Raw genomic sequence first — 14,647 nt, 5'->3', positions numbered from 1 at the left:
GATCTAATATAAAAAAGTCGACTTTATGTTGGCTATGCAATTTTAGCAAACTTAAAAAAAAAACTAAATAGGCTTCAGGTCTGAGGTTTGAAATAAATCCTCCTACCCCCCCCCCCCCCCCCCCCCCCCCACGCACACACACACACACACCAGCTAACAGGTGAATAGGTTAAAAGAGCTATAGTAATTTAGCGGGCTAGCTTTCCACCTGTCAGATCTGACACCTGGTCTGACACGAGTCTAGAGCTAGAACCCAGCCATCAAAACTTGTCTGAACGGTCCAAGACCAAAACTTAGATCATGTCAGCTAGGCTTCGTTCACAATAGAGCGTAAGACAATATTATAGCAGGTCTTAAACCTCACACCGCAAATATTATACGAATAGACGTGCCCCATATATCCAAAGGCTCACCGAAGCAATGTTAATGCCTGAATAGATAAAAACGAACGCAATGGTCGATATGAAAATTCGTATTCATCAAAAGGGCTAAGTGTAATGTCATAATGAATAATAAAAATGAACATAAAGAAGTTGTAGTGTGGGTAATAATGACAGTAGTGGTGACTAAAAACACATGAAAAAGATGACATTTGCTGAAATAAATGGCCACAAGATGTTAACTTCTAATGAACCACACATCCGTACGTTGGATGAAAAATTAACTCATTTTTGTTCAAAATGAATAAATGAGGGGGTCATCGAAATCAAGCCATGGATCTGTTACAATGTAAAAAATGCCTTATATTTCAGTTGGTATGTTTTAAGAGACCAGTACAGCTTTAAACGTGTCGAGAGAATTTGCAAAAGAAATTAAGAATAAGAAATAGAAATGTGCTTCTTAAGACTTGGGATTAGAGCGTTAATTTTTTTTTTAATTTCTGACAGACACCAAAATAGAATTCCTTCTGCAATTTCCGTGAAATTGTCTTGTTAAATGCCATTTTTACTAGAATGTGACACTGAGTCACTTCATTATTTACACATAGAATTAGAATTGTTGAGTTTGATTGGAGGGGGATGTAGACATGTTTAACAGTTTGTGATTAACGGAACGTTATTCCTCTTTTTTCCTTATGTAAGTTCAGGTAGCGATGCCCTGTGTGACGTTAGCGTTATCACTCACCGGAGAATGGGTTCACGATTTGCGCATGCGCACTTGAACAATTAAGTTCTCCACAGCTGAGCGGTGTCACTATCTTTAAATCAGAACATCGTTAAACACCAGGTTAGGTGTTAAAGGTGTCTCCGTAGATTGAGCCATTGTTTTGTTGACCATTGTGAATGGGAGAAAGTGATAAGTAGGCCGATTAAACACAGGGGAAGACAATTAAAAGAAAACTAGACGTTAAAGCGTGGGGGCTAGCTGTGAACTTCACAGTTGTCAGTCGCGACTGTTAATGCATATGGGTAACTGGCAGCCCCTCATGGGTGACAACCAATCACTGAGCCTAGGGCCGATCAGAAATTACCTAAATTAAAAGCGGCGACAACCATTCACCACGGCAGACAAGCAACGGGACTCGAGCCGTTCACATAACTCAGCTCCAGACCATTTACTCGAATACATAGATATCTGCACATACATATATATTTGTGTATATACTTGACGACAAGAGATTTCATTGAACAGGAGAAAATGCCCCGAGCATTCTTGGTGCGAAAGCCTGACGACCCTTTGCCTTCATCGATGGAGAGTTCCGACGAACCTGTGGCAAAAAGAGCAAAGCTTTGCGACGAAGAATCAGTCCTTCCCCCCGCTCCGAAAAGCGAAAGGCCTTGCGGAGTCGCATTTCCAAGTGATGTCAGAGAGAACGCTGTGGACAAGACGACTGCCCTGAGCGTCAAGCCAGAAGAAGCTTCCCTAGCGCCAAAGACGCCTAAAGGTAGCTATTTCTCTCAGCATTCACAGGTGTACCTTTATACGTTTTAGCCCGATATAATGCATTGTTGTAATTTGACATTTTTTTTATTAGTGAGTGATGTAATGCGGGGATGAATGACTAAATTCAAAATAATCTGAAATATTACTCTTGCTGGAAAAGCATTTTGTGCTAGTACATGTATTTCATCTGCTCATTTGATGGTTTAATGAACGGAAAATTTAATTTAATTTTTGATAATTTATGATATGTTGCCATACATACCAAGTGCACGCTCGATGATTCCCCCCCCCCCATTATTCATATTTTAAAAATAACTTTTCCTGTTGTAATCTGCAGAGGGTGTTCCTGAATTTATTGTAAGTTTACCTTGTTTCATAACGCGTAACGGAAATGCTGTCGCCCAATAACACAACCAGGTTAATTCTGCATTAGTCCTACATAGGAGAAATGAATAACTGTTAAAAAGAGATGAAATGTAAATTAAACAAATAGCAATAAAATTAAACAGACACATTTTCGGGGAAGCGATGCGCCTAATAACTATCACAGCCAAAACACGGGCCACTCGTGTCATCCGACGCGGATCCACATTTTTGAGGAAATAATATATTAACGTTAAAATAGCCTTGCGGTTTATCTGTTTAACTTTTACGACTCCAACCGGCATAATATGCCATAATTGCCTTGGTACGGTCACGCTGCGGCTTTCATATCAACGACATTCATGTGAGCAACATTAAATCGTTTATTGTTATTTTTATTATTGCCTTCATGTTTCTTCATATCGAAATTGTAAAACATTTCCCGAAGGCTATGCCAATAAATAAATTTAAGACTGAACAGGTTTTGAAACATTTTCAAACAAATGAGTAAGTTTATTATCTCCTTTTCTAATGATGGATATAAATGCAATAAAGTTGATCGCACCTGCTTAGATAATTTGAGAAAAATCCAGCCAAGCTCAACTTGAAACCATACGTTTGTTTTTTCATTGTTTAAGACGAGAAATTAAATCAATGACAACAATTATAAAGTTTAAATTGCAGATAAAAAGATAAATTTTTTCTTGTGCAATTACATTTAGTAAAAGTTATGTGTATAAATAAGTTGTTTTTAAAATAAAAGCATTTGTCTCCAACCTGCGTGTGAGATGCACTCCACATGGTATTATTCATCCATTTATTAAGCAATCGGAACAAATTTACCACCTCAAAAATATCATTTTTAAAAGAAAAATAAGTCCATTTTTCTAAATCTGGAAGCAAGTCACCTTCAGATCCATCTATTATTTAGCATAGGTATCTCGATCGCTTTAAAATGGTATTGGAATTTGGCAACAAGCCAACAATTACCTTAAAAACACTACAACTCACGTGTCTGAGTTTTTCTGTTGAAGTACTGCCTGACGTCAAACGAATGAGAAATTGGACGTCAGGATGATAGGATTTTTCCTTGTTTTGTCATTTGGGACTTTTTTCTTTATCTTCACATAATTCTTTAAACGTAGAAATCCTGTAGTTGAACAAGTACACCTAAACTGTGGAGCTGAATTCACTTGTCCTATGTGGAATAAATCATTTTAAATTGAATGTTTTGCGGTGAAACAGTAGAAAGATAGAGTTTGAATTATACCAAGAAGTAAAGAACGAGGGTGAAATTACAAAGAAATAATGCTTTAGTCCAAACAAACTTAAGTTTTGCAAAAAATGAAAGAATGAAACATCTTTTAACACGCGTATAACGCGTGGAGTAAACATGGAACTCTAAGTGAAAACTTCTTTTATACATACATTCGACATACCAAACTGAAAAGAAAAAGATATAAAACCGTATAGTTATGACCAATGGTCATCACGATATACAGTTCCGGAATCATACAGACTCATAAAGTCATTGAAAAGACTAAACTCGTAGCTGAAAGTGCCAAAAAACATTTTCGAAAGGTGGGCTGGACTGATGTTTTGCTTTTGAAGATTCGCCTCTTATAACGTATCTTGACATATCTTCTTTCGGCGACGAATAAAGGTACTTTTGAATGCATACCGGTTCAGCACTTCGGTCGAATGGGCTTTTTTTTTTTTATAAATCATTGAAACCACTGGCGGAAATGATTAACAATCTTCAAGAAAAATCGTTTCATGATCGCGCCTTCATCTAGCCTCTAACACTGAAGTCGGTGACATGTATACCAGTCAAAAATCTATCACGTTTACTCCCTAAATTTGTTTAGCGTGAATGATAATAATTTTCATTGCCCCTGGTTGCATATTTAGCTTTCACCTTCACTTTTTCTTTTTAATCTCTATTGTTTAAAATTGAGCTTCATTTTGCACGACTTGGCGTACTTCGTGTAATGTTAAAGACGTCGCATACAACATATCTGACTACCAGCAAGCGCATCGGAAACCCGCTGTGCTATAAGAAAGCTGGGAGCAAAACTTTAAGGGTATTGAATTACTTGTACTGTTACGTTGCTGTCCGCTTAAAAAAACTCGAGTCCACAAGGTTGGCATGCGTGGATAAATAATTGAAAATCGCACGACGGGAGACTGATTTATACGGAAGCCCCCTAAATTTGCCGCGATAGCTTTTTGTACACTTGAAGTGTGGATTCTTTTCAGTCCTTAGTAGTTTGATACGGCGTATTGTTTATATTTGTATATGTTTCGTTCTTGTTTACTCGAAATTGATGGTGTCACATGGTGTTTTGAGTATATAGATATTCAATAGGTATGACTTTAAATTTGGTTGCTACCAGCTGTTCGACTTAGTGTTGACCGCGACAGAAGAAAGGCCATTGACAACACTTATTTTTTCCGATTTTTTAAAATCAAAATAAAAAGGTAAGCTTCTATTAATACGGTCACTATGTTCTCATGACGAATTATTCCTCAAAGATTAACAAGTGAGTTTTATCCCCGAACGAAAAGTGTTAAACATGACATGTTCTTTCATTGCAGAGGTTATCAAAATAATCTTTTCGGCGATTTTAACATCTTCCATTTTACTGTCAAAACATGGTGTTATGAGAGTTTAAAAGGTGGAATGCGGGTAGAGATTTTATTTTACCCAGCGCAATGACTATTATTATCAAAAACACACTCCATTTTCTTTGACATAATCTGCGTTCAAATATAGCACCCTCAAATTATTTTACTATCATCAATATGGATATACACCAAACGTGTTTTGACATTTGTAATTTCTTAGTTCAAAGACGGTGAGGTCGTCATTATGGTGATAAAATTTGAGTAAAGTATTCGTGAAACATGCCCACCTCTCATTTTTTTCGAGATGGTCATTTTAATTACCACTTTGTAAATGGAAAGCACGGCGTTCACCACGCACGTTTACCTGATTCGATCAAGAAAACGCGCGTGACTCCGGTTAACAATCCCTCTATGTGTTTAAAAATCACACGCGCTAACTAGCGGTAGATGAGATTGATAGGGACACCTCAAACCCGCGGTTAATTCTCTGTTAATTCTATACCTGAGAAAAGCACGAAGGTAATGGAACAAAACGCCGGTGAAAGGCCGTCATTGTTGATCGTAGGTGGGCGGGGGTAGATTGGGCTAGATAGACAAGTCTGGACCCACAACGTAAGACTTAAGCGTGTGAAAAGAACAATATGGCGTGTTCGTTGATCGTGTTTTACAGAGTCACTTTTCCTCTCGAAAGAAGAATGTCTGGGAATTCCATCGTGAAAACAAAAGGATATTATCTTCGTTTATGTTCTGTTCAAATCTTCGAAATTTTCGGTCCTATTGTGGATAACACGTATCTTTTCTGTCGACGCATCTTGTCAATTATTTGATTGAATACGAATTATTATCGCTCCTTTTATTAAATTTTTAAAGGGCACACGTTGAAGCTGTTCTAAAACGAAAATGTTATTTTTGAAATGAATTAATTTGTATGGATAGAAGTTTTAACTATAGGCAATTGGTAGTGCCTCTTCTTTACATTGAATCATAAAACGGAATAGCATCATGTTAAATGAGTTTTAAAACCATATGATGACATTAATGATGCGAGAAACCAAACACAGTCCATACCGGGGCTTTTACTTTACATATTCACTTCTTAAGGACTGGGTATTAATGCAGTTAATCTATTGACAACCTAAGAAGCATGGCATGCTATCGGTACCGACGTCTTCCACTTCATTTGTATTCGCTTCCGTCACGCTCCGAGCTTACACGAAGCCCATACCGTTGTTTTACGGCTTTAGTGCTTGGTCGTGAAAGAAAGAACCGGTGGTGGCCGGAGGGCGGAATGCGCATGGGGCAATATTTGTCAGCGAAGATGCTTTTGTTTTTAGGAGTGTAATTAAACGCAGGCAGTTTTTTTTTTTTTTTTTTTTTTTTTTTTTTTTTTTTTTTTTTTTTGTATTTTCTTAGAGGAGATATTTGGCAAGCTGAATTGCATACATTCCGTGCGTTCTTATGCCGCAAATAGTTTTTCCCGACGATTAAGTAAGACGGATTCCTCATTCCCGACCGTTTCAAATGTAAATCATGGTAATGCAGTTTTTGAAGAATCATGAAAGACAGACAGTAAGACAGACAATAAGGTCTATTAATAATACATATTGCAATCAAGTTACTTAAATTGACTGCATTTGTAGCTGAATATCACATCATCCGAAAAAATGTAGAGCAATTTACGCCATTAACACGTATGTCCTTGGGTTTCCTTTTTGCGACATAATCAGAAAAATAAACTCTGACAGGAAAGTACACTACTATACGATATGTAGTATGGTTGGATTTCAATGATTTAAAATAAAGTTTTATTAACTCTTCAAAATTCATCCACCTTTTTGTTATTTGGGTTAGCTGAATAAGTACTCTCGTATATTCTTAACTACCCTTCTTATTTCTCCAAGGTCACGTGACACGCGACGCCCTATACAACAGACTGAAAAAGTAATAGCTTTAAAAAGAAACCAACATGGACCTTGCTTTCAGGATTTTACCATCTTGCTTTCCGGCATGCGTTTCTGTCGAAGTCGAGGGAATCTAATACGTACAACCACCAATGCAAGTAAAAGAGGGGTCTTAAAATAATGCAAATTAGTGTATTTACTATTCAGGGCATTCGTGCGTGGAAGAGTGAAGCAGTTTACCTAGAGTCGTTTGTGGGGAAATAAACATCAGTATTTTGATCTTGGTCGTGGCAACAGGCCTGTTAAGAATCCATGCCAGGCAATTCTCATAGTCTTAAAAAAGGACAATTCCCATGGTCCGTTTTTCCCGTTTGGTATTTTAAATAAAAAAAGTCGGTCATTATTAGAAATCAGCAAAAATAAATGACACGAGCAAAATGAACAGATGTCCCAGAACCCTGTTTACCGGCCTTAGAAGTAAAAGTAATAACTATCCTTGAGGAAAAAAATAATCATAATTTTTATCGTAACCGGCGCTTGGGCCTCTTCGAAACGGGATGAAAACAATAAGATATGGTCTGTTGGCCGAGCTGATCACCTGTTGAGATTTGAAGCCCTGTATTTAACGAAAGGTTAATATCATCTGATTATAGAGAAAAATCCGCAGCGATGACGGGCGCTAAACAGTTTGATTGTGTCGAATCTTTGGGAAAATTAAGCGCTTGAACGGCCAGAACAATGGTCAAGAAGTGTGGTCAAGATCTGTTGACCTCTCTATCGGGCCGTGTCACGGTAAATACACAGGCTTGGCATGGCCAGGATCTGATAAGACGTCATCTCGATCGGTAGGGAGGAATTTTCCCACATTGTTCCGCGTGATAGGCATCGCGTTAACAGTTGACTTGTCTCATTAAGGTGCTCGTTGACGGGTGATGAATGACCAGCCAGTGTCATTGTTTTGTATTGGGACTGGGAACCGCACGAGACGTGTTTGTATACTTGTGCATGTCCGCTCGTGCATCCGCTCGCGTGTTAGACCTACATGCGTTTCGACGATGACTTGCGTGTGCACTGTGCATGTTGAGTGAGTCGGTAAAAAACTGAATTCCTAGTTCCACATAGGACAGAAAAATGAGTGCTTGTTATGAGCTGAAGGAAAAAAAGGTTTTCTTTCCTTTGGTTTCTAACAAATTTATTAAATTTGACACTACCCAGATCGTGGTCTTTATGTTGCATCGAACTGATACCTGTATGTGCCATGGACACTTTATTTCTTCAAAGTCGTAACAAGGAAGATACGCTGAACATAACGCCTTGTGTGTACTACTGAACGCCTACGCATGCACACAAACAAACGACTGAAGTCTACCATATTTTACGCGCGTACAGTTCTCGATATAAATCCCTTTTCAAAGTCAATTACAAATCATACGTTTTGTACGCCCGCACAAGTTAAATAAGTGCATCTAGATTAACCATAAAAAAGTTGAACAAATTTGAATGCACCCCAATTTAAGGTATCGTATATTCAAACTTTATTCTTGTGAATAAAACATGATCAGCAATCTTGTCATGCGGGTTGCTCGCTTTGTACCTCAAAAAAATTCACGGTGAAAAGTAATTTACCCATTCTCGAAGAAACGTAGCAATGAAAGAGTTTCCTGCATGATTTCCCCTTTTACATATTATTTTGCACAGGTTTTGTATTTTGTCTGGACAAAAAATTGCTTGAAAGCTGTATTTTGGTTTGTGCGGCATAATTTTGACATAACAAGCAATAAATGCCCGTGCGTGACATAAACGTTTTGCGTCAGAAGTGGCTCTTGAATTCTCTTTTTACGCAACGAATAATAATCTATGTCTTAACGTTCTTAAATATATAAAGATGTTCGAACGACATTTTCTCGGTAAACAGGATATCCCGTTGCACGCAATATTGTAATTAACGGTAAAAACATACCCTCTGTCACCGAAAAGGCGACTTTTGTGTATGGAAAAGCGTCTTTTGTATTTTTTTTATGGTAGCATTTGACTAAGATCGATGTTGATCTTGAGAAAGAGATGGGTATACTGTTTCATGATTATGATGTGTTTATTTTGAAATCTAATTACTTATATGTATGGCGCTGATATACGTGCCACATTTTCACGTTATTTGACGTGATTCTCATAATTATTTTACAGAACATTCTGCCATGGAAGATCTTCGGATCAGAAAACCTCACACAGTTTCACCGCCTGGTTCACGAGAAAGAACGCCGTCAATCTCGCCCGTGTCTCTAGTCAGCGAGCATCGTGTCACCCCCAGCGGTTTGAGCATCCCTGCTCCTTTCTACCCCGGCCTCTGCGCACCGAAACCAGTGTTCCCCCTCGACAAAAATTCAAACTTCATGTCCATGGCCGCAGCATCGCCCTATTATTCACCCTACATCCCCACGTCGATGATGGACCATGCGGCGATGCAATACAAAGCGCTTGCCAACAGCAACGAGAGTTTACTCTCGTGGTGGACCATGCAGAGGCTGATGACGTCACCGCTGGTTCAGTATCCCGGATTACCGATGTGCCCACTTCCCGCCTTGCCGACTTACAAACACCACGAGGTCCCTATCCCCCACCAGCCGCCTGTTTCCAGAGCGCCTACCAGGTCCCTTTATGAGACCCTTCCCAAGCACATTCCCATTATGCCACTTCCGGTAAGCATTTCCGACAATGTCAGTATTTTCAGCCTTTGACAAAAGGCATTTTCCAGATTGATCTTAAACTTCGAATGCAATTTGACCATCTTCATTCCTACAACGCTATATCTATTTTAAGCTACAACGTAAACATTATTATTATTTAAATTTTTATGTTTTAGGTACCTAAAGTGGAGTTGGTAAATGGTGGTTACGGAATGAAGAACCCTATGATGACTCAAGCACATGCTGAACTAGTCAGCCAGGAGCTGGGGAAACTTGGTATGATGAATTATAATATTATGCGTGACTTGAAATTAAGTTTTAAAGGCGCTGTGTTGTTACCTAGGGTCTATTTCACAAACGAAAGTAAGATTAAACATTGAGTCTTTGACTAAAAGTTGTCTTCTTTGACTTAAGAAAAATCAGTAGTGGTGCAATTAAATTAAACAAGAAGAAGAAGAATCGGCTACTGTTTTAGACTAAACATAACACTGTGTAAGTGGACTGCCAAATGTCAGACCAAAGTAATTTTGTGTAATGTCCGTGACTATACTTTGTTCCATTATCAGTGTTCCTTTCGTTGAAAAGTAGTTGCCACAATTCTTTTCTATTTTAATAAGATAAGAAGAATCCCTTATTCTTCTAAGATTTTATGTCCTATTTTTTTTTACTAGGCGCACAAACAGAAGACAACAAGTTCGTCTGCCGTGTTTGTCAGAAAGTGTTCCCATTACAACGCCTCCTGAACCGCCATCTTAAGTGCCACAGTGACATCAAGCGGTACCTTTGTACGTTTTGTGGAAAAGGGTTTAACGACACTTTCGATCTGAAACGACACACACGAACGCATACGGGTAAGTGGTTTGCACCTGCAACTATAATTTATATGAAAAAAAAAAACAATAGAACTTTTGAGCAAAGGATTGCAAATAAATACATTTCCTTGGGCATTTTAACAATTCTTTTATTCTCGCGCAATGTCATACCCTAACCAAATGCGTCGAGGAAATCACGATTTATAAACCTGTTCAAAAAAGTAAAATTCACCAGTATCTCTCTCTTTGTTGAGAGAGTGAATCAAAATCTGAAAAACTCAGACCACAATGGTTTTTGAATCGTTATTCTGTAAACGATTTCTGGTATGGTATACCTTGGTGCTCAAGGGTACAAGTTGAAATTCCCAGGCACATATAAAGTCCGCTATTTTAAGATCTAACGCGCTCATTTAGCAAGATATATTAAGAGCTTCAGTTTTCAACCGGCGAATTAAAGCAATTGTTTATGTGTCTGTGTGTGTGTGTGTGTGTGTGTGTGTGTGTGTGTGTGCGCGCGCGCGTGCGTGCGCGTGCGTGTAGGTAGGGGGGTCAATGCATTTTGTATGGATGTTTCGGGTTAAAGGTTTTTTTGTGTGAATATTGTATTATATTTTAACGAGCTTTATAATGTGTGGTAGTGCTATGTAAAAATGTGTGAGGCCAATTAGATAAGATGTTTATGTCACCTGAAATATCACGGTTTTCAAGTTATAATTGATGCATCTTTAAAATCTGATCTTTTTTTTTAACGTTCAACTATTTGCACCTATTAGGCAAAGACGGAATTCTGGACAGTACCATTTTTGACTTTCTGAACTATCTTAGATTTGTGACACGTTTACAAATCGACCCGTGCTTATACGCAACCTAATAGTTAATTACGAGTTTGACATTCTTTTCTGCATTTAATCTTGTAGTTAAATTGTCATATAAATCGAGGCGTGTTTGAAAATAAAACAGTTTCAACAAGTTGCGTTGGGCGGATCTCTGGGTATTCCATGTGATGGAAAGAAGTTGTCCTCAAAATAATTAAGTGTGACGCATTAACCAACACGTTTTTCCATAAATGCCACTGTAAATTACCACACATAGATATTAAGCAAAGTATTAGCAGTCTTTACATCCGTTATATTCACGTTTATGTTGACAACTAATTCCCCAAACCGCAACTGCCTTTGCGCTTCATGAATCTTAGAGGTACTTTTACGTTTATGACATACATGATATGTGTTAACGGACCGGGGTGCCGAATATCGACTTCTGAAAACGTTCCCTGTGCTCTAGATTCAGCGATTAGCTGTATGGTGGCTTTATTTTGTGGTCGAACTTTAACATCTAAAAATTTACTGCCATTGGCAGGACGCATGGGGACGCTATTTTTTAAGCACTGTGTTTTTATGTTACCTGTGGCCGCTTACCAAGGTGAAATGAGAGATGGAAGCGGATGTTCATCCATAAAACTGATTTGTAATTGTCTTACTTTGATTTATTCAATCATGATGAAACAGATTCATGACTCCCCTAAGCAGTACAATTTTTCTATTATTTTTAGCTTCATAAGGACTTGTGTCTTAGATAGTCCATCGCTCGTTTCAGTGAAAGCATTAGAAGCATAAGTGTAAAATGAAAATATATTAAGTTATTTTACTTCCATAAAAACTGAAAAACAACTTATTGAATTGTATTACATAATACAGGTGTCCGTCCCTACAAGTGCAGCCACTGCGACAAGGCGTTCACTCAGCGGTGTTCCTTAGAATCCCACTGCAGGAAAGTCCACGGCATCACATTCGAGTACGGCTACAAAGAGAGGCGAGGGAAGATGTACGTCTGTGAGGACTGCGGGCACACCACCTCCGACCCAGAGGCCTACTATGAACATCTCAAAGAAAACCATCCTCACAGTCCGGCCCTGTTGAAGTGTTACGACAAGAGACAGTTCAAATTTAGTAACGACAGGATTCCGTCTTTGCTGGAGACGAAAGGACAGATTGCCGAGAGAGTAGTATGATGTAGTATAATACAGTTTACATGTAGTGTAGCATAAATATATAAAGGCAGCCTTCTTATTGTGAAAGCAATACCCGGTGCAATTGGTGCTATTAATTGTCAACTTATATGGGCTTCAACCAGCAGTTTTCGATTGTTTATCTTTTAATTTAATTCTCCCATTATTTTTTCCCAATGATTTCACATTTAGCATAGGCAGAGCAAGCTAGGGTATTTTTTTGTTCCAAACGTCAGTCGATGCAGACGTACTTGTAGATACCCCTGGGGCCAAACTTAATAACAGAATTTTTTTTTCAAGATAGGCGAAGGTAGTACAATCAGAAGACAAGATAATGGAAACTGTTGATACAATATATTTGTTGTTGATATAATTAGAAATTAGATAATAGCTCATCAATGCCATGTATTTACAGAAACTTTGATTAGTTGTTTTTTTCTTTAGTCAATTAAACTAATCGATTAATCGGTCTTATTTATGTAAAAACATGGTAAAGTGACTGGCAGGTTCAGGGGTTTATTTTGCTCATTTCATTTTCTGTGTGTTATTATTAAATGCTATATTTGTTGTGCATGTGGAGTCAGTGTGCAGTGTGGCATTAGAATCAAAAGTCTAATTGGATTTCGCAGTCACCGTGACATCAAAATACGCGTCTGACGTCATACGCCATATGACGTCATACAAGCGGTTAAAACTTTGTACATAACAAGTTATTTACATACTATTAGTTATTTGTTGTTGGTTTTTTCAAATAGTTGCTTTTTTATGTGTATGACGGAATACTTATGACAGAATGCCTATATGACATCAAGCGAATTTTACTAACACAATTACTTGCAGTTTTAAGTTTATGATGTTTACATTTGGTCATTAGTTGAATGATATAATATCCAAATATTGGTACATGTTCATTTAAGGATAATGGTGTTGTCCTCTTTTAAGTGATCATTGCTATACAGTGAACGTGCCCGATAGCTGAGTCACGTTAACCTAGAGTAGTTAGTTGACATTAAAAAAACCCTTCAAGTTACATTTAAAGGAAAAGTACCTTTTGGACAATGTTTACTATAATTTGACAAATCTTTAAACTGCATAGTGATGCTCTCATTACGTATGGGCGGATTGAAAGAGATTGGATATTTAAGTGAATCATAATGTTGGTACCACCCATAAAGTACACATTATTTCCGCCGTGGCATGTTGAATACCACGTTACTATAATTGCCGTACTTTAAGGCTGTTACAAGCATCACGACAATAAACAAAGGTTTTTTTTTACGTTTTACCTTAATACTAGTGACTATGTTGTGAAAATAATTGTACATGACTTCAGTGAAGGACTTTTACACGGACTCTAGGGCTTCGAAAAGCATTGTAATGAAAATCAAAATGCAAAATGATTAATCTCGTGTTATTTTAGAAGTTTAAAGCACGAGGGAAGTTGTATATTTTAAGTGTGCCGGTGATGTGCAATTAGCAATATTCTGTGCTTCTTCATCTCTATATGTGAAAACCTGTCATACATGGGCAGTGACATTATATGAGCATATTTGTGAATATATAAGTATACATTCAATTATATTTATTTTAATTTGGGAGGAAGCAGTCCCAATTACAAGTGTATTCCTATGGTGATATTGAATATCTGTAATTAAATTTTTTAATATATATCAAATTGCACTGTGTTTTTATTCATTTGTCACAAATTTTAGTTTCTATTAGCGTTTCGACTAGCTGAACAATTTTATAACATACTCGTCTGACTTTGGTAACGATGTTAAATGCCAAATCTTCTTCTTCTCATTCTCTCTCTCTCTCTCTCTCTCTCTCTCACTGGTGCTAATGGACTAACCAAAAGCCGACCACACTTGAGAAGACAGGACGATCCGATCCTTTCCTTCAGGCCACGTGTTAGGGAATTCTCGTTAAAACTCCATTAAACGAACAACATTCCCGTTGGGAAAGAGATTATGGGCTTTTGAACATAACCGTTACATGGTACCGCAATCTTTTGGCAAGACATAAGCTATTAAAATTCTTATGGTAATGGTCTATGGCCATGAGATGAGGTCTCTTCACTAAGCGTGGCTGGATGCGCTCTCACTCATAGCTTAAGGCACAATGTTAATATCGTCTACTACTTAACGCACAGTTCGGTCAAATGAACATGAAACGCCGCCTCCTATTAACTTCATCATATTTAAGCTGATATTGGTTTTAACGATTCTGTATCAATATCATGCATTTTATGTCGCTCTCCTTTTGATGATTAAATTTCATTTTAACCAAAACATTACCATGTTTATTTCTTTACATGGTTTACATATGTTCGTTATTTATCTGATTGGGTAACGTTGATTAAGATGA

The 14,647-nt window shown here is 37.7% G+C and overlaps 1 protein-coding gene across 1 annotated transcript; it reads left to right on the top strand.

The window, feature by feature from the left end:
• Positions 1-1,214: 1,214 nt before the first annotated feature.
• Positions 1,215-13,955, top strand: LOC106170337 (uncharacterized). The gene is made up of 5 exons (XM_013550180.2): positions 1,215-1,885; positions 8,961-9,472; positions 9,637-9,736; positions 10,132-10,311; positions 11,970-13,955. The coding sequence occupies exons 1-5, from the start codon at positions 1,639-1,641 to the stop codon at positions 12,281-12,283; spliced, it is 1,353 nt and encodes a 450-aa protein (XP_013405634.2). The 5' UTR covers positions 1,215-1,638; the 3' UTR covers positions 12,284-13,955.
• Positions 13,956-14,647: the final 692 nt, after the last annotated feature.

The sequence above is a fragment of the Lingula anatina genome, chromosome 3 (assembly GCF_051362555.1).
Source record: "Lingula anatina isolate TDL-2025a chromosome 3, LinAna3.0, whole genome shotgun sequence".
Lineage (NCBI taxonomy): Eukaryota > Metazoa > Brachiopoda > Lingulata > Lingulida > Lingulidae > Lingula > Lingula anatina.
This window is presented reverse-complemented; position numbering and strand designations above follow the sequence as displayed.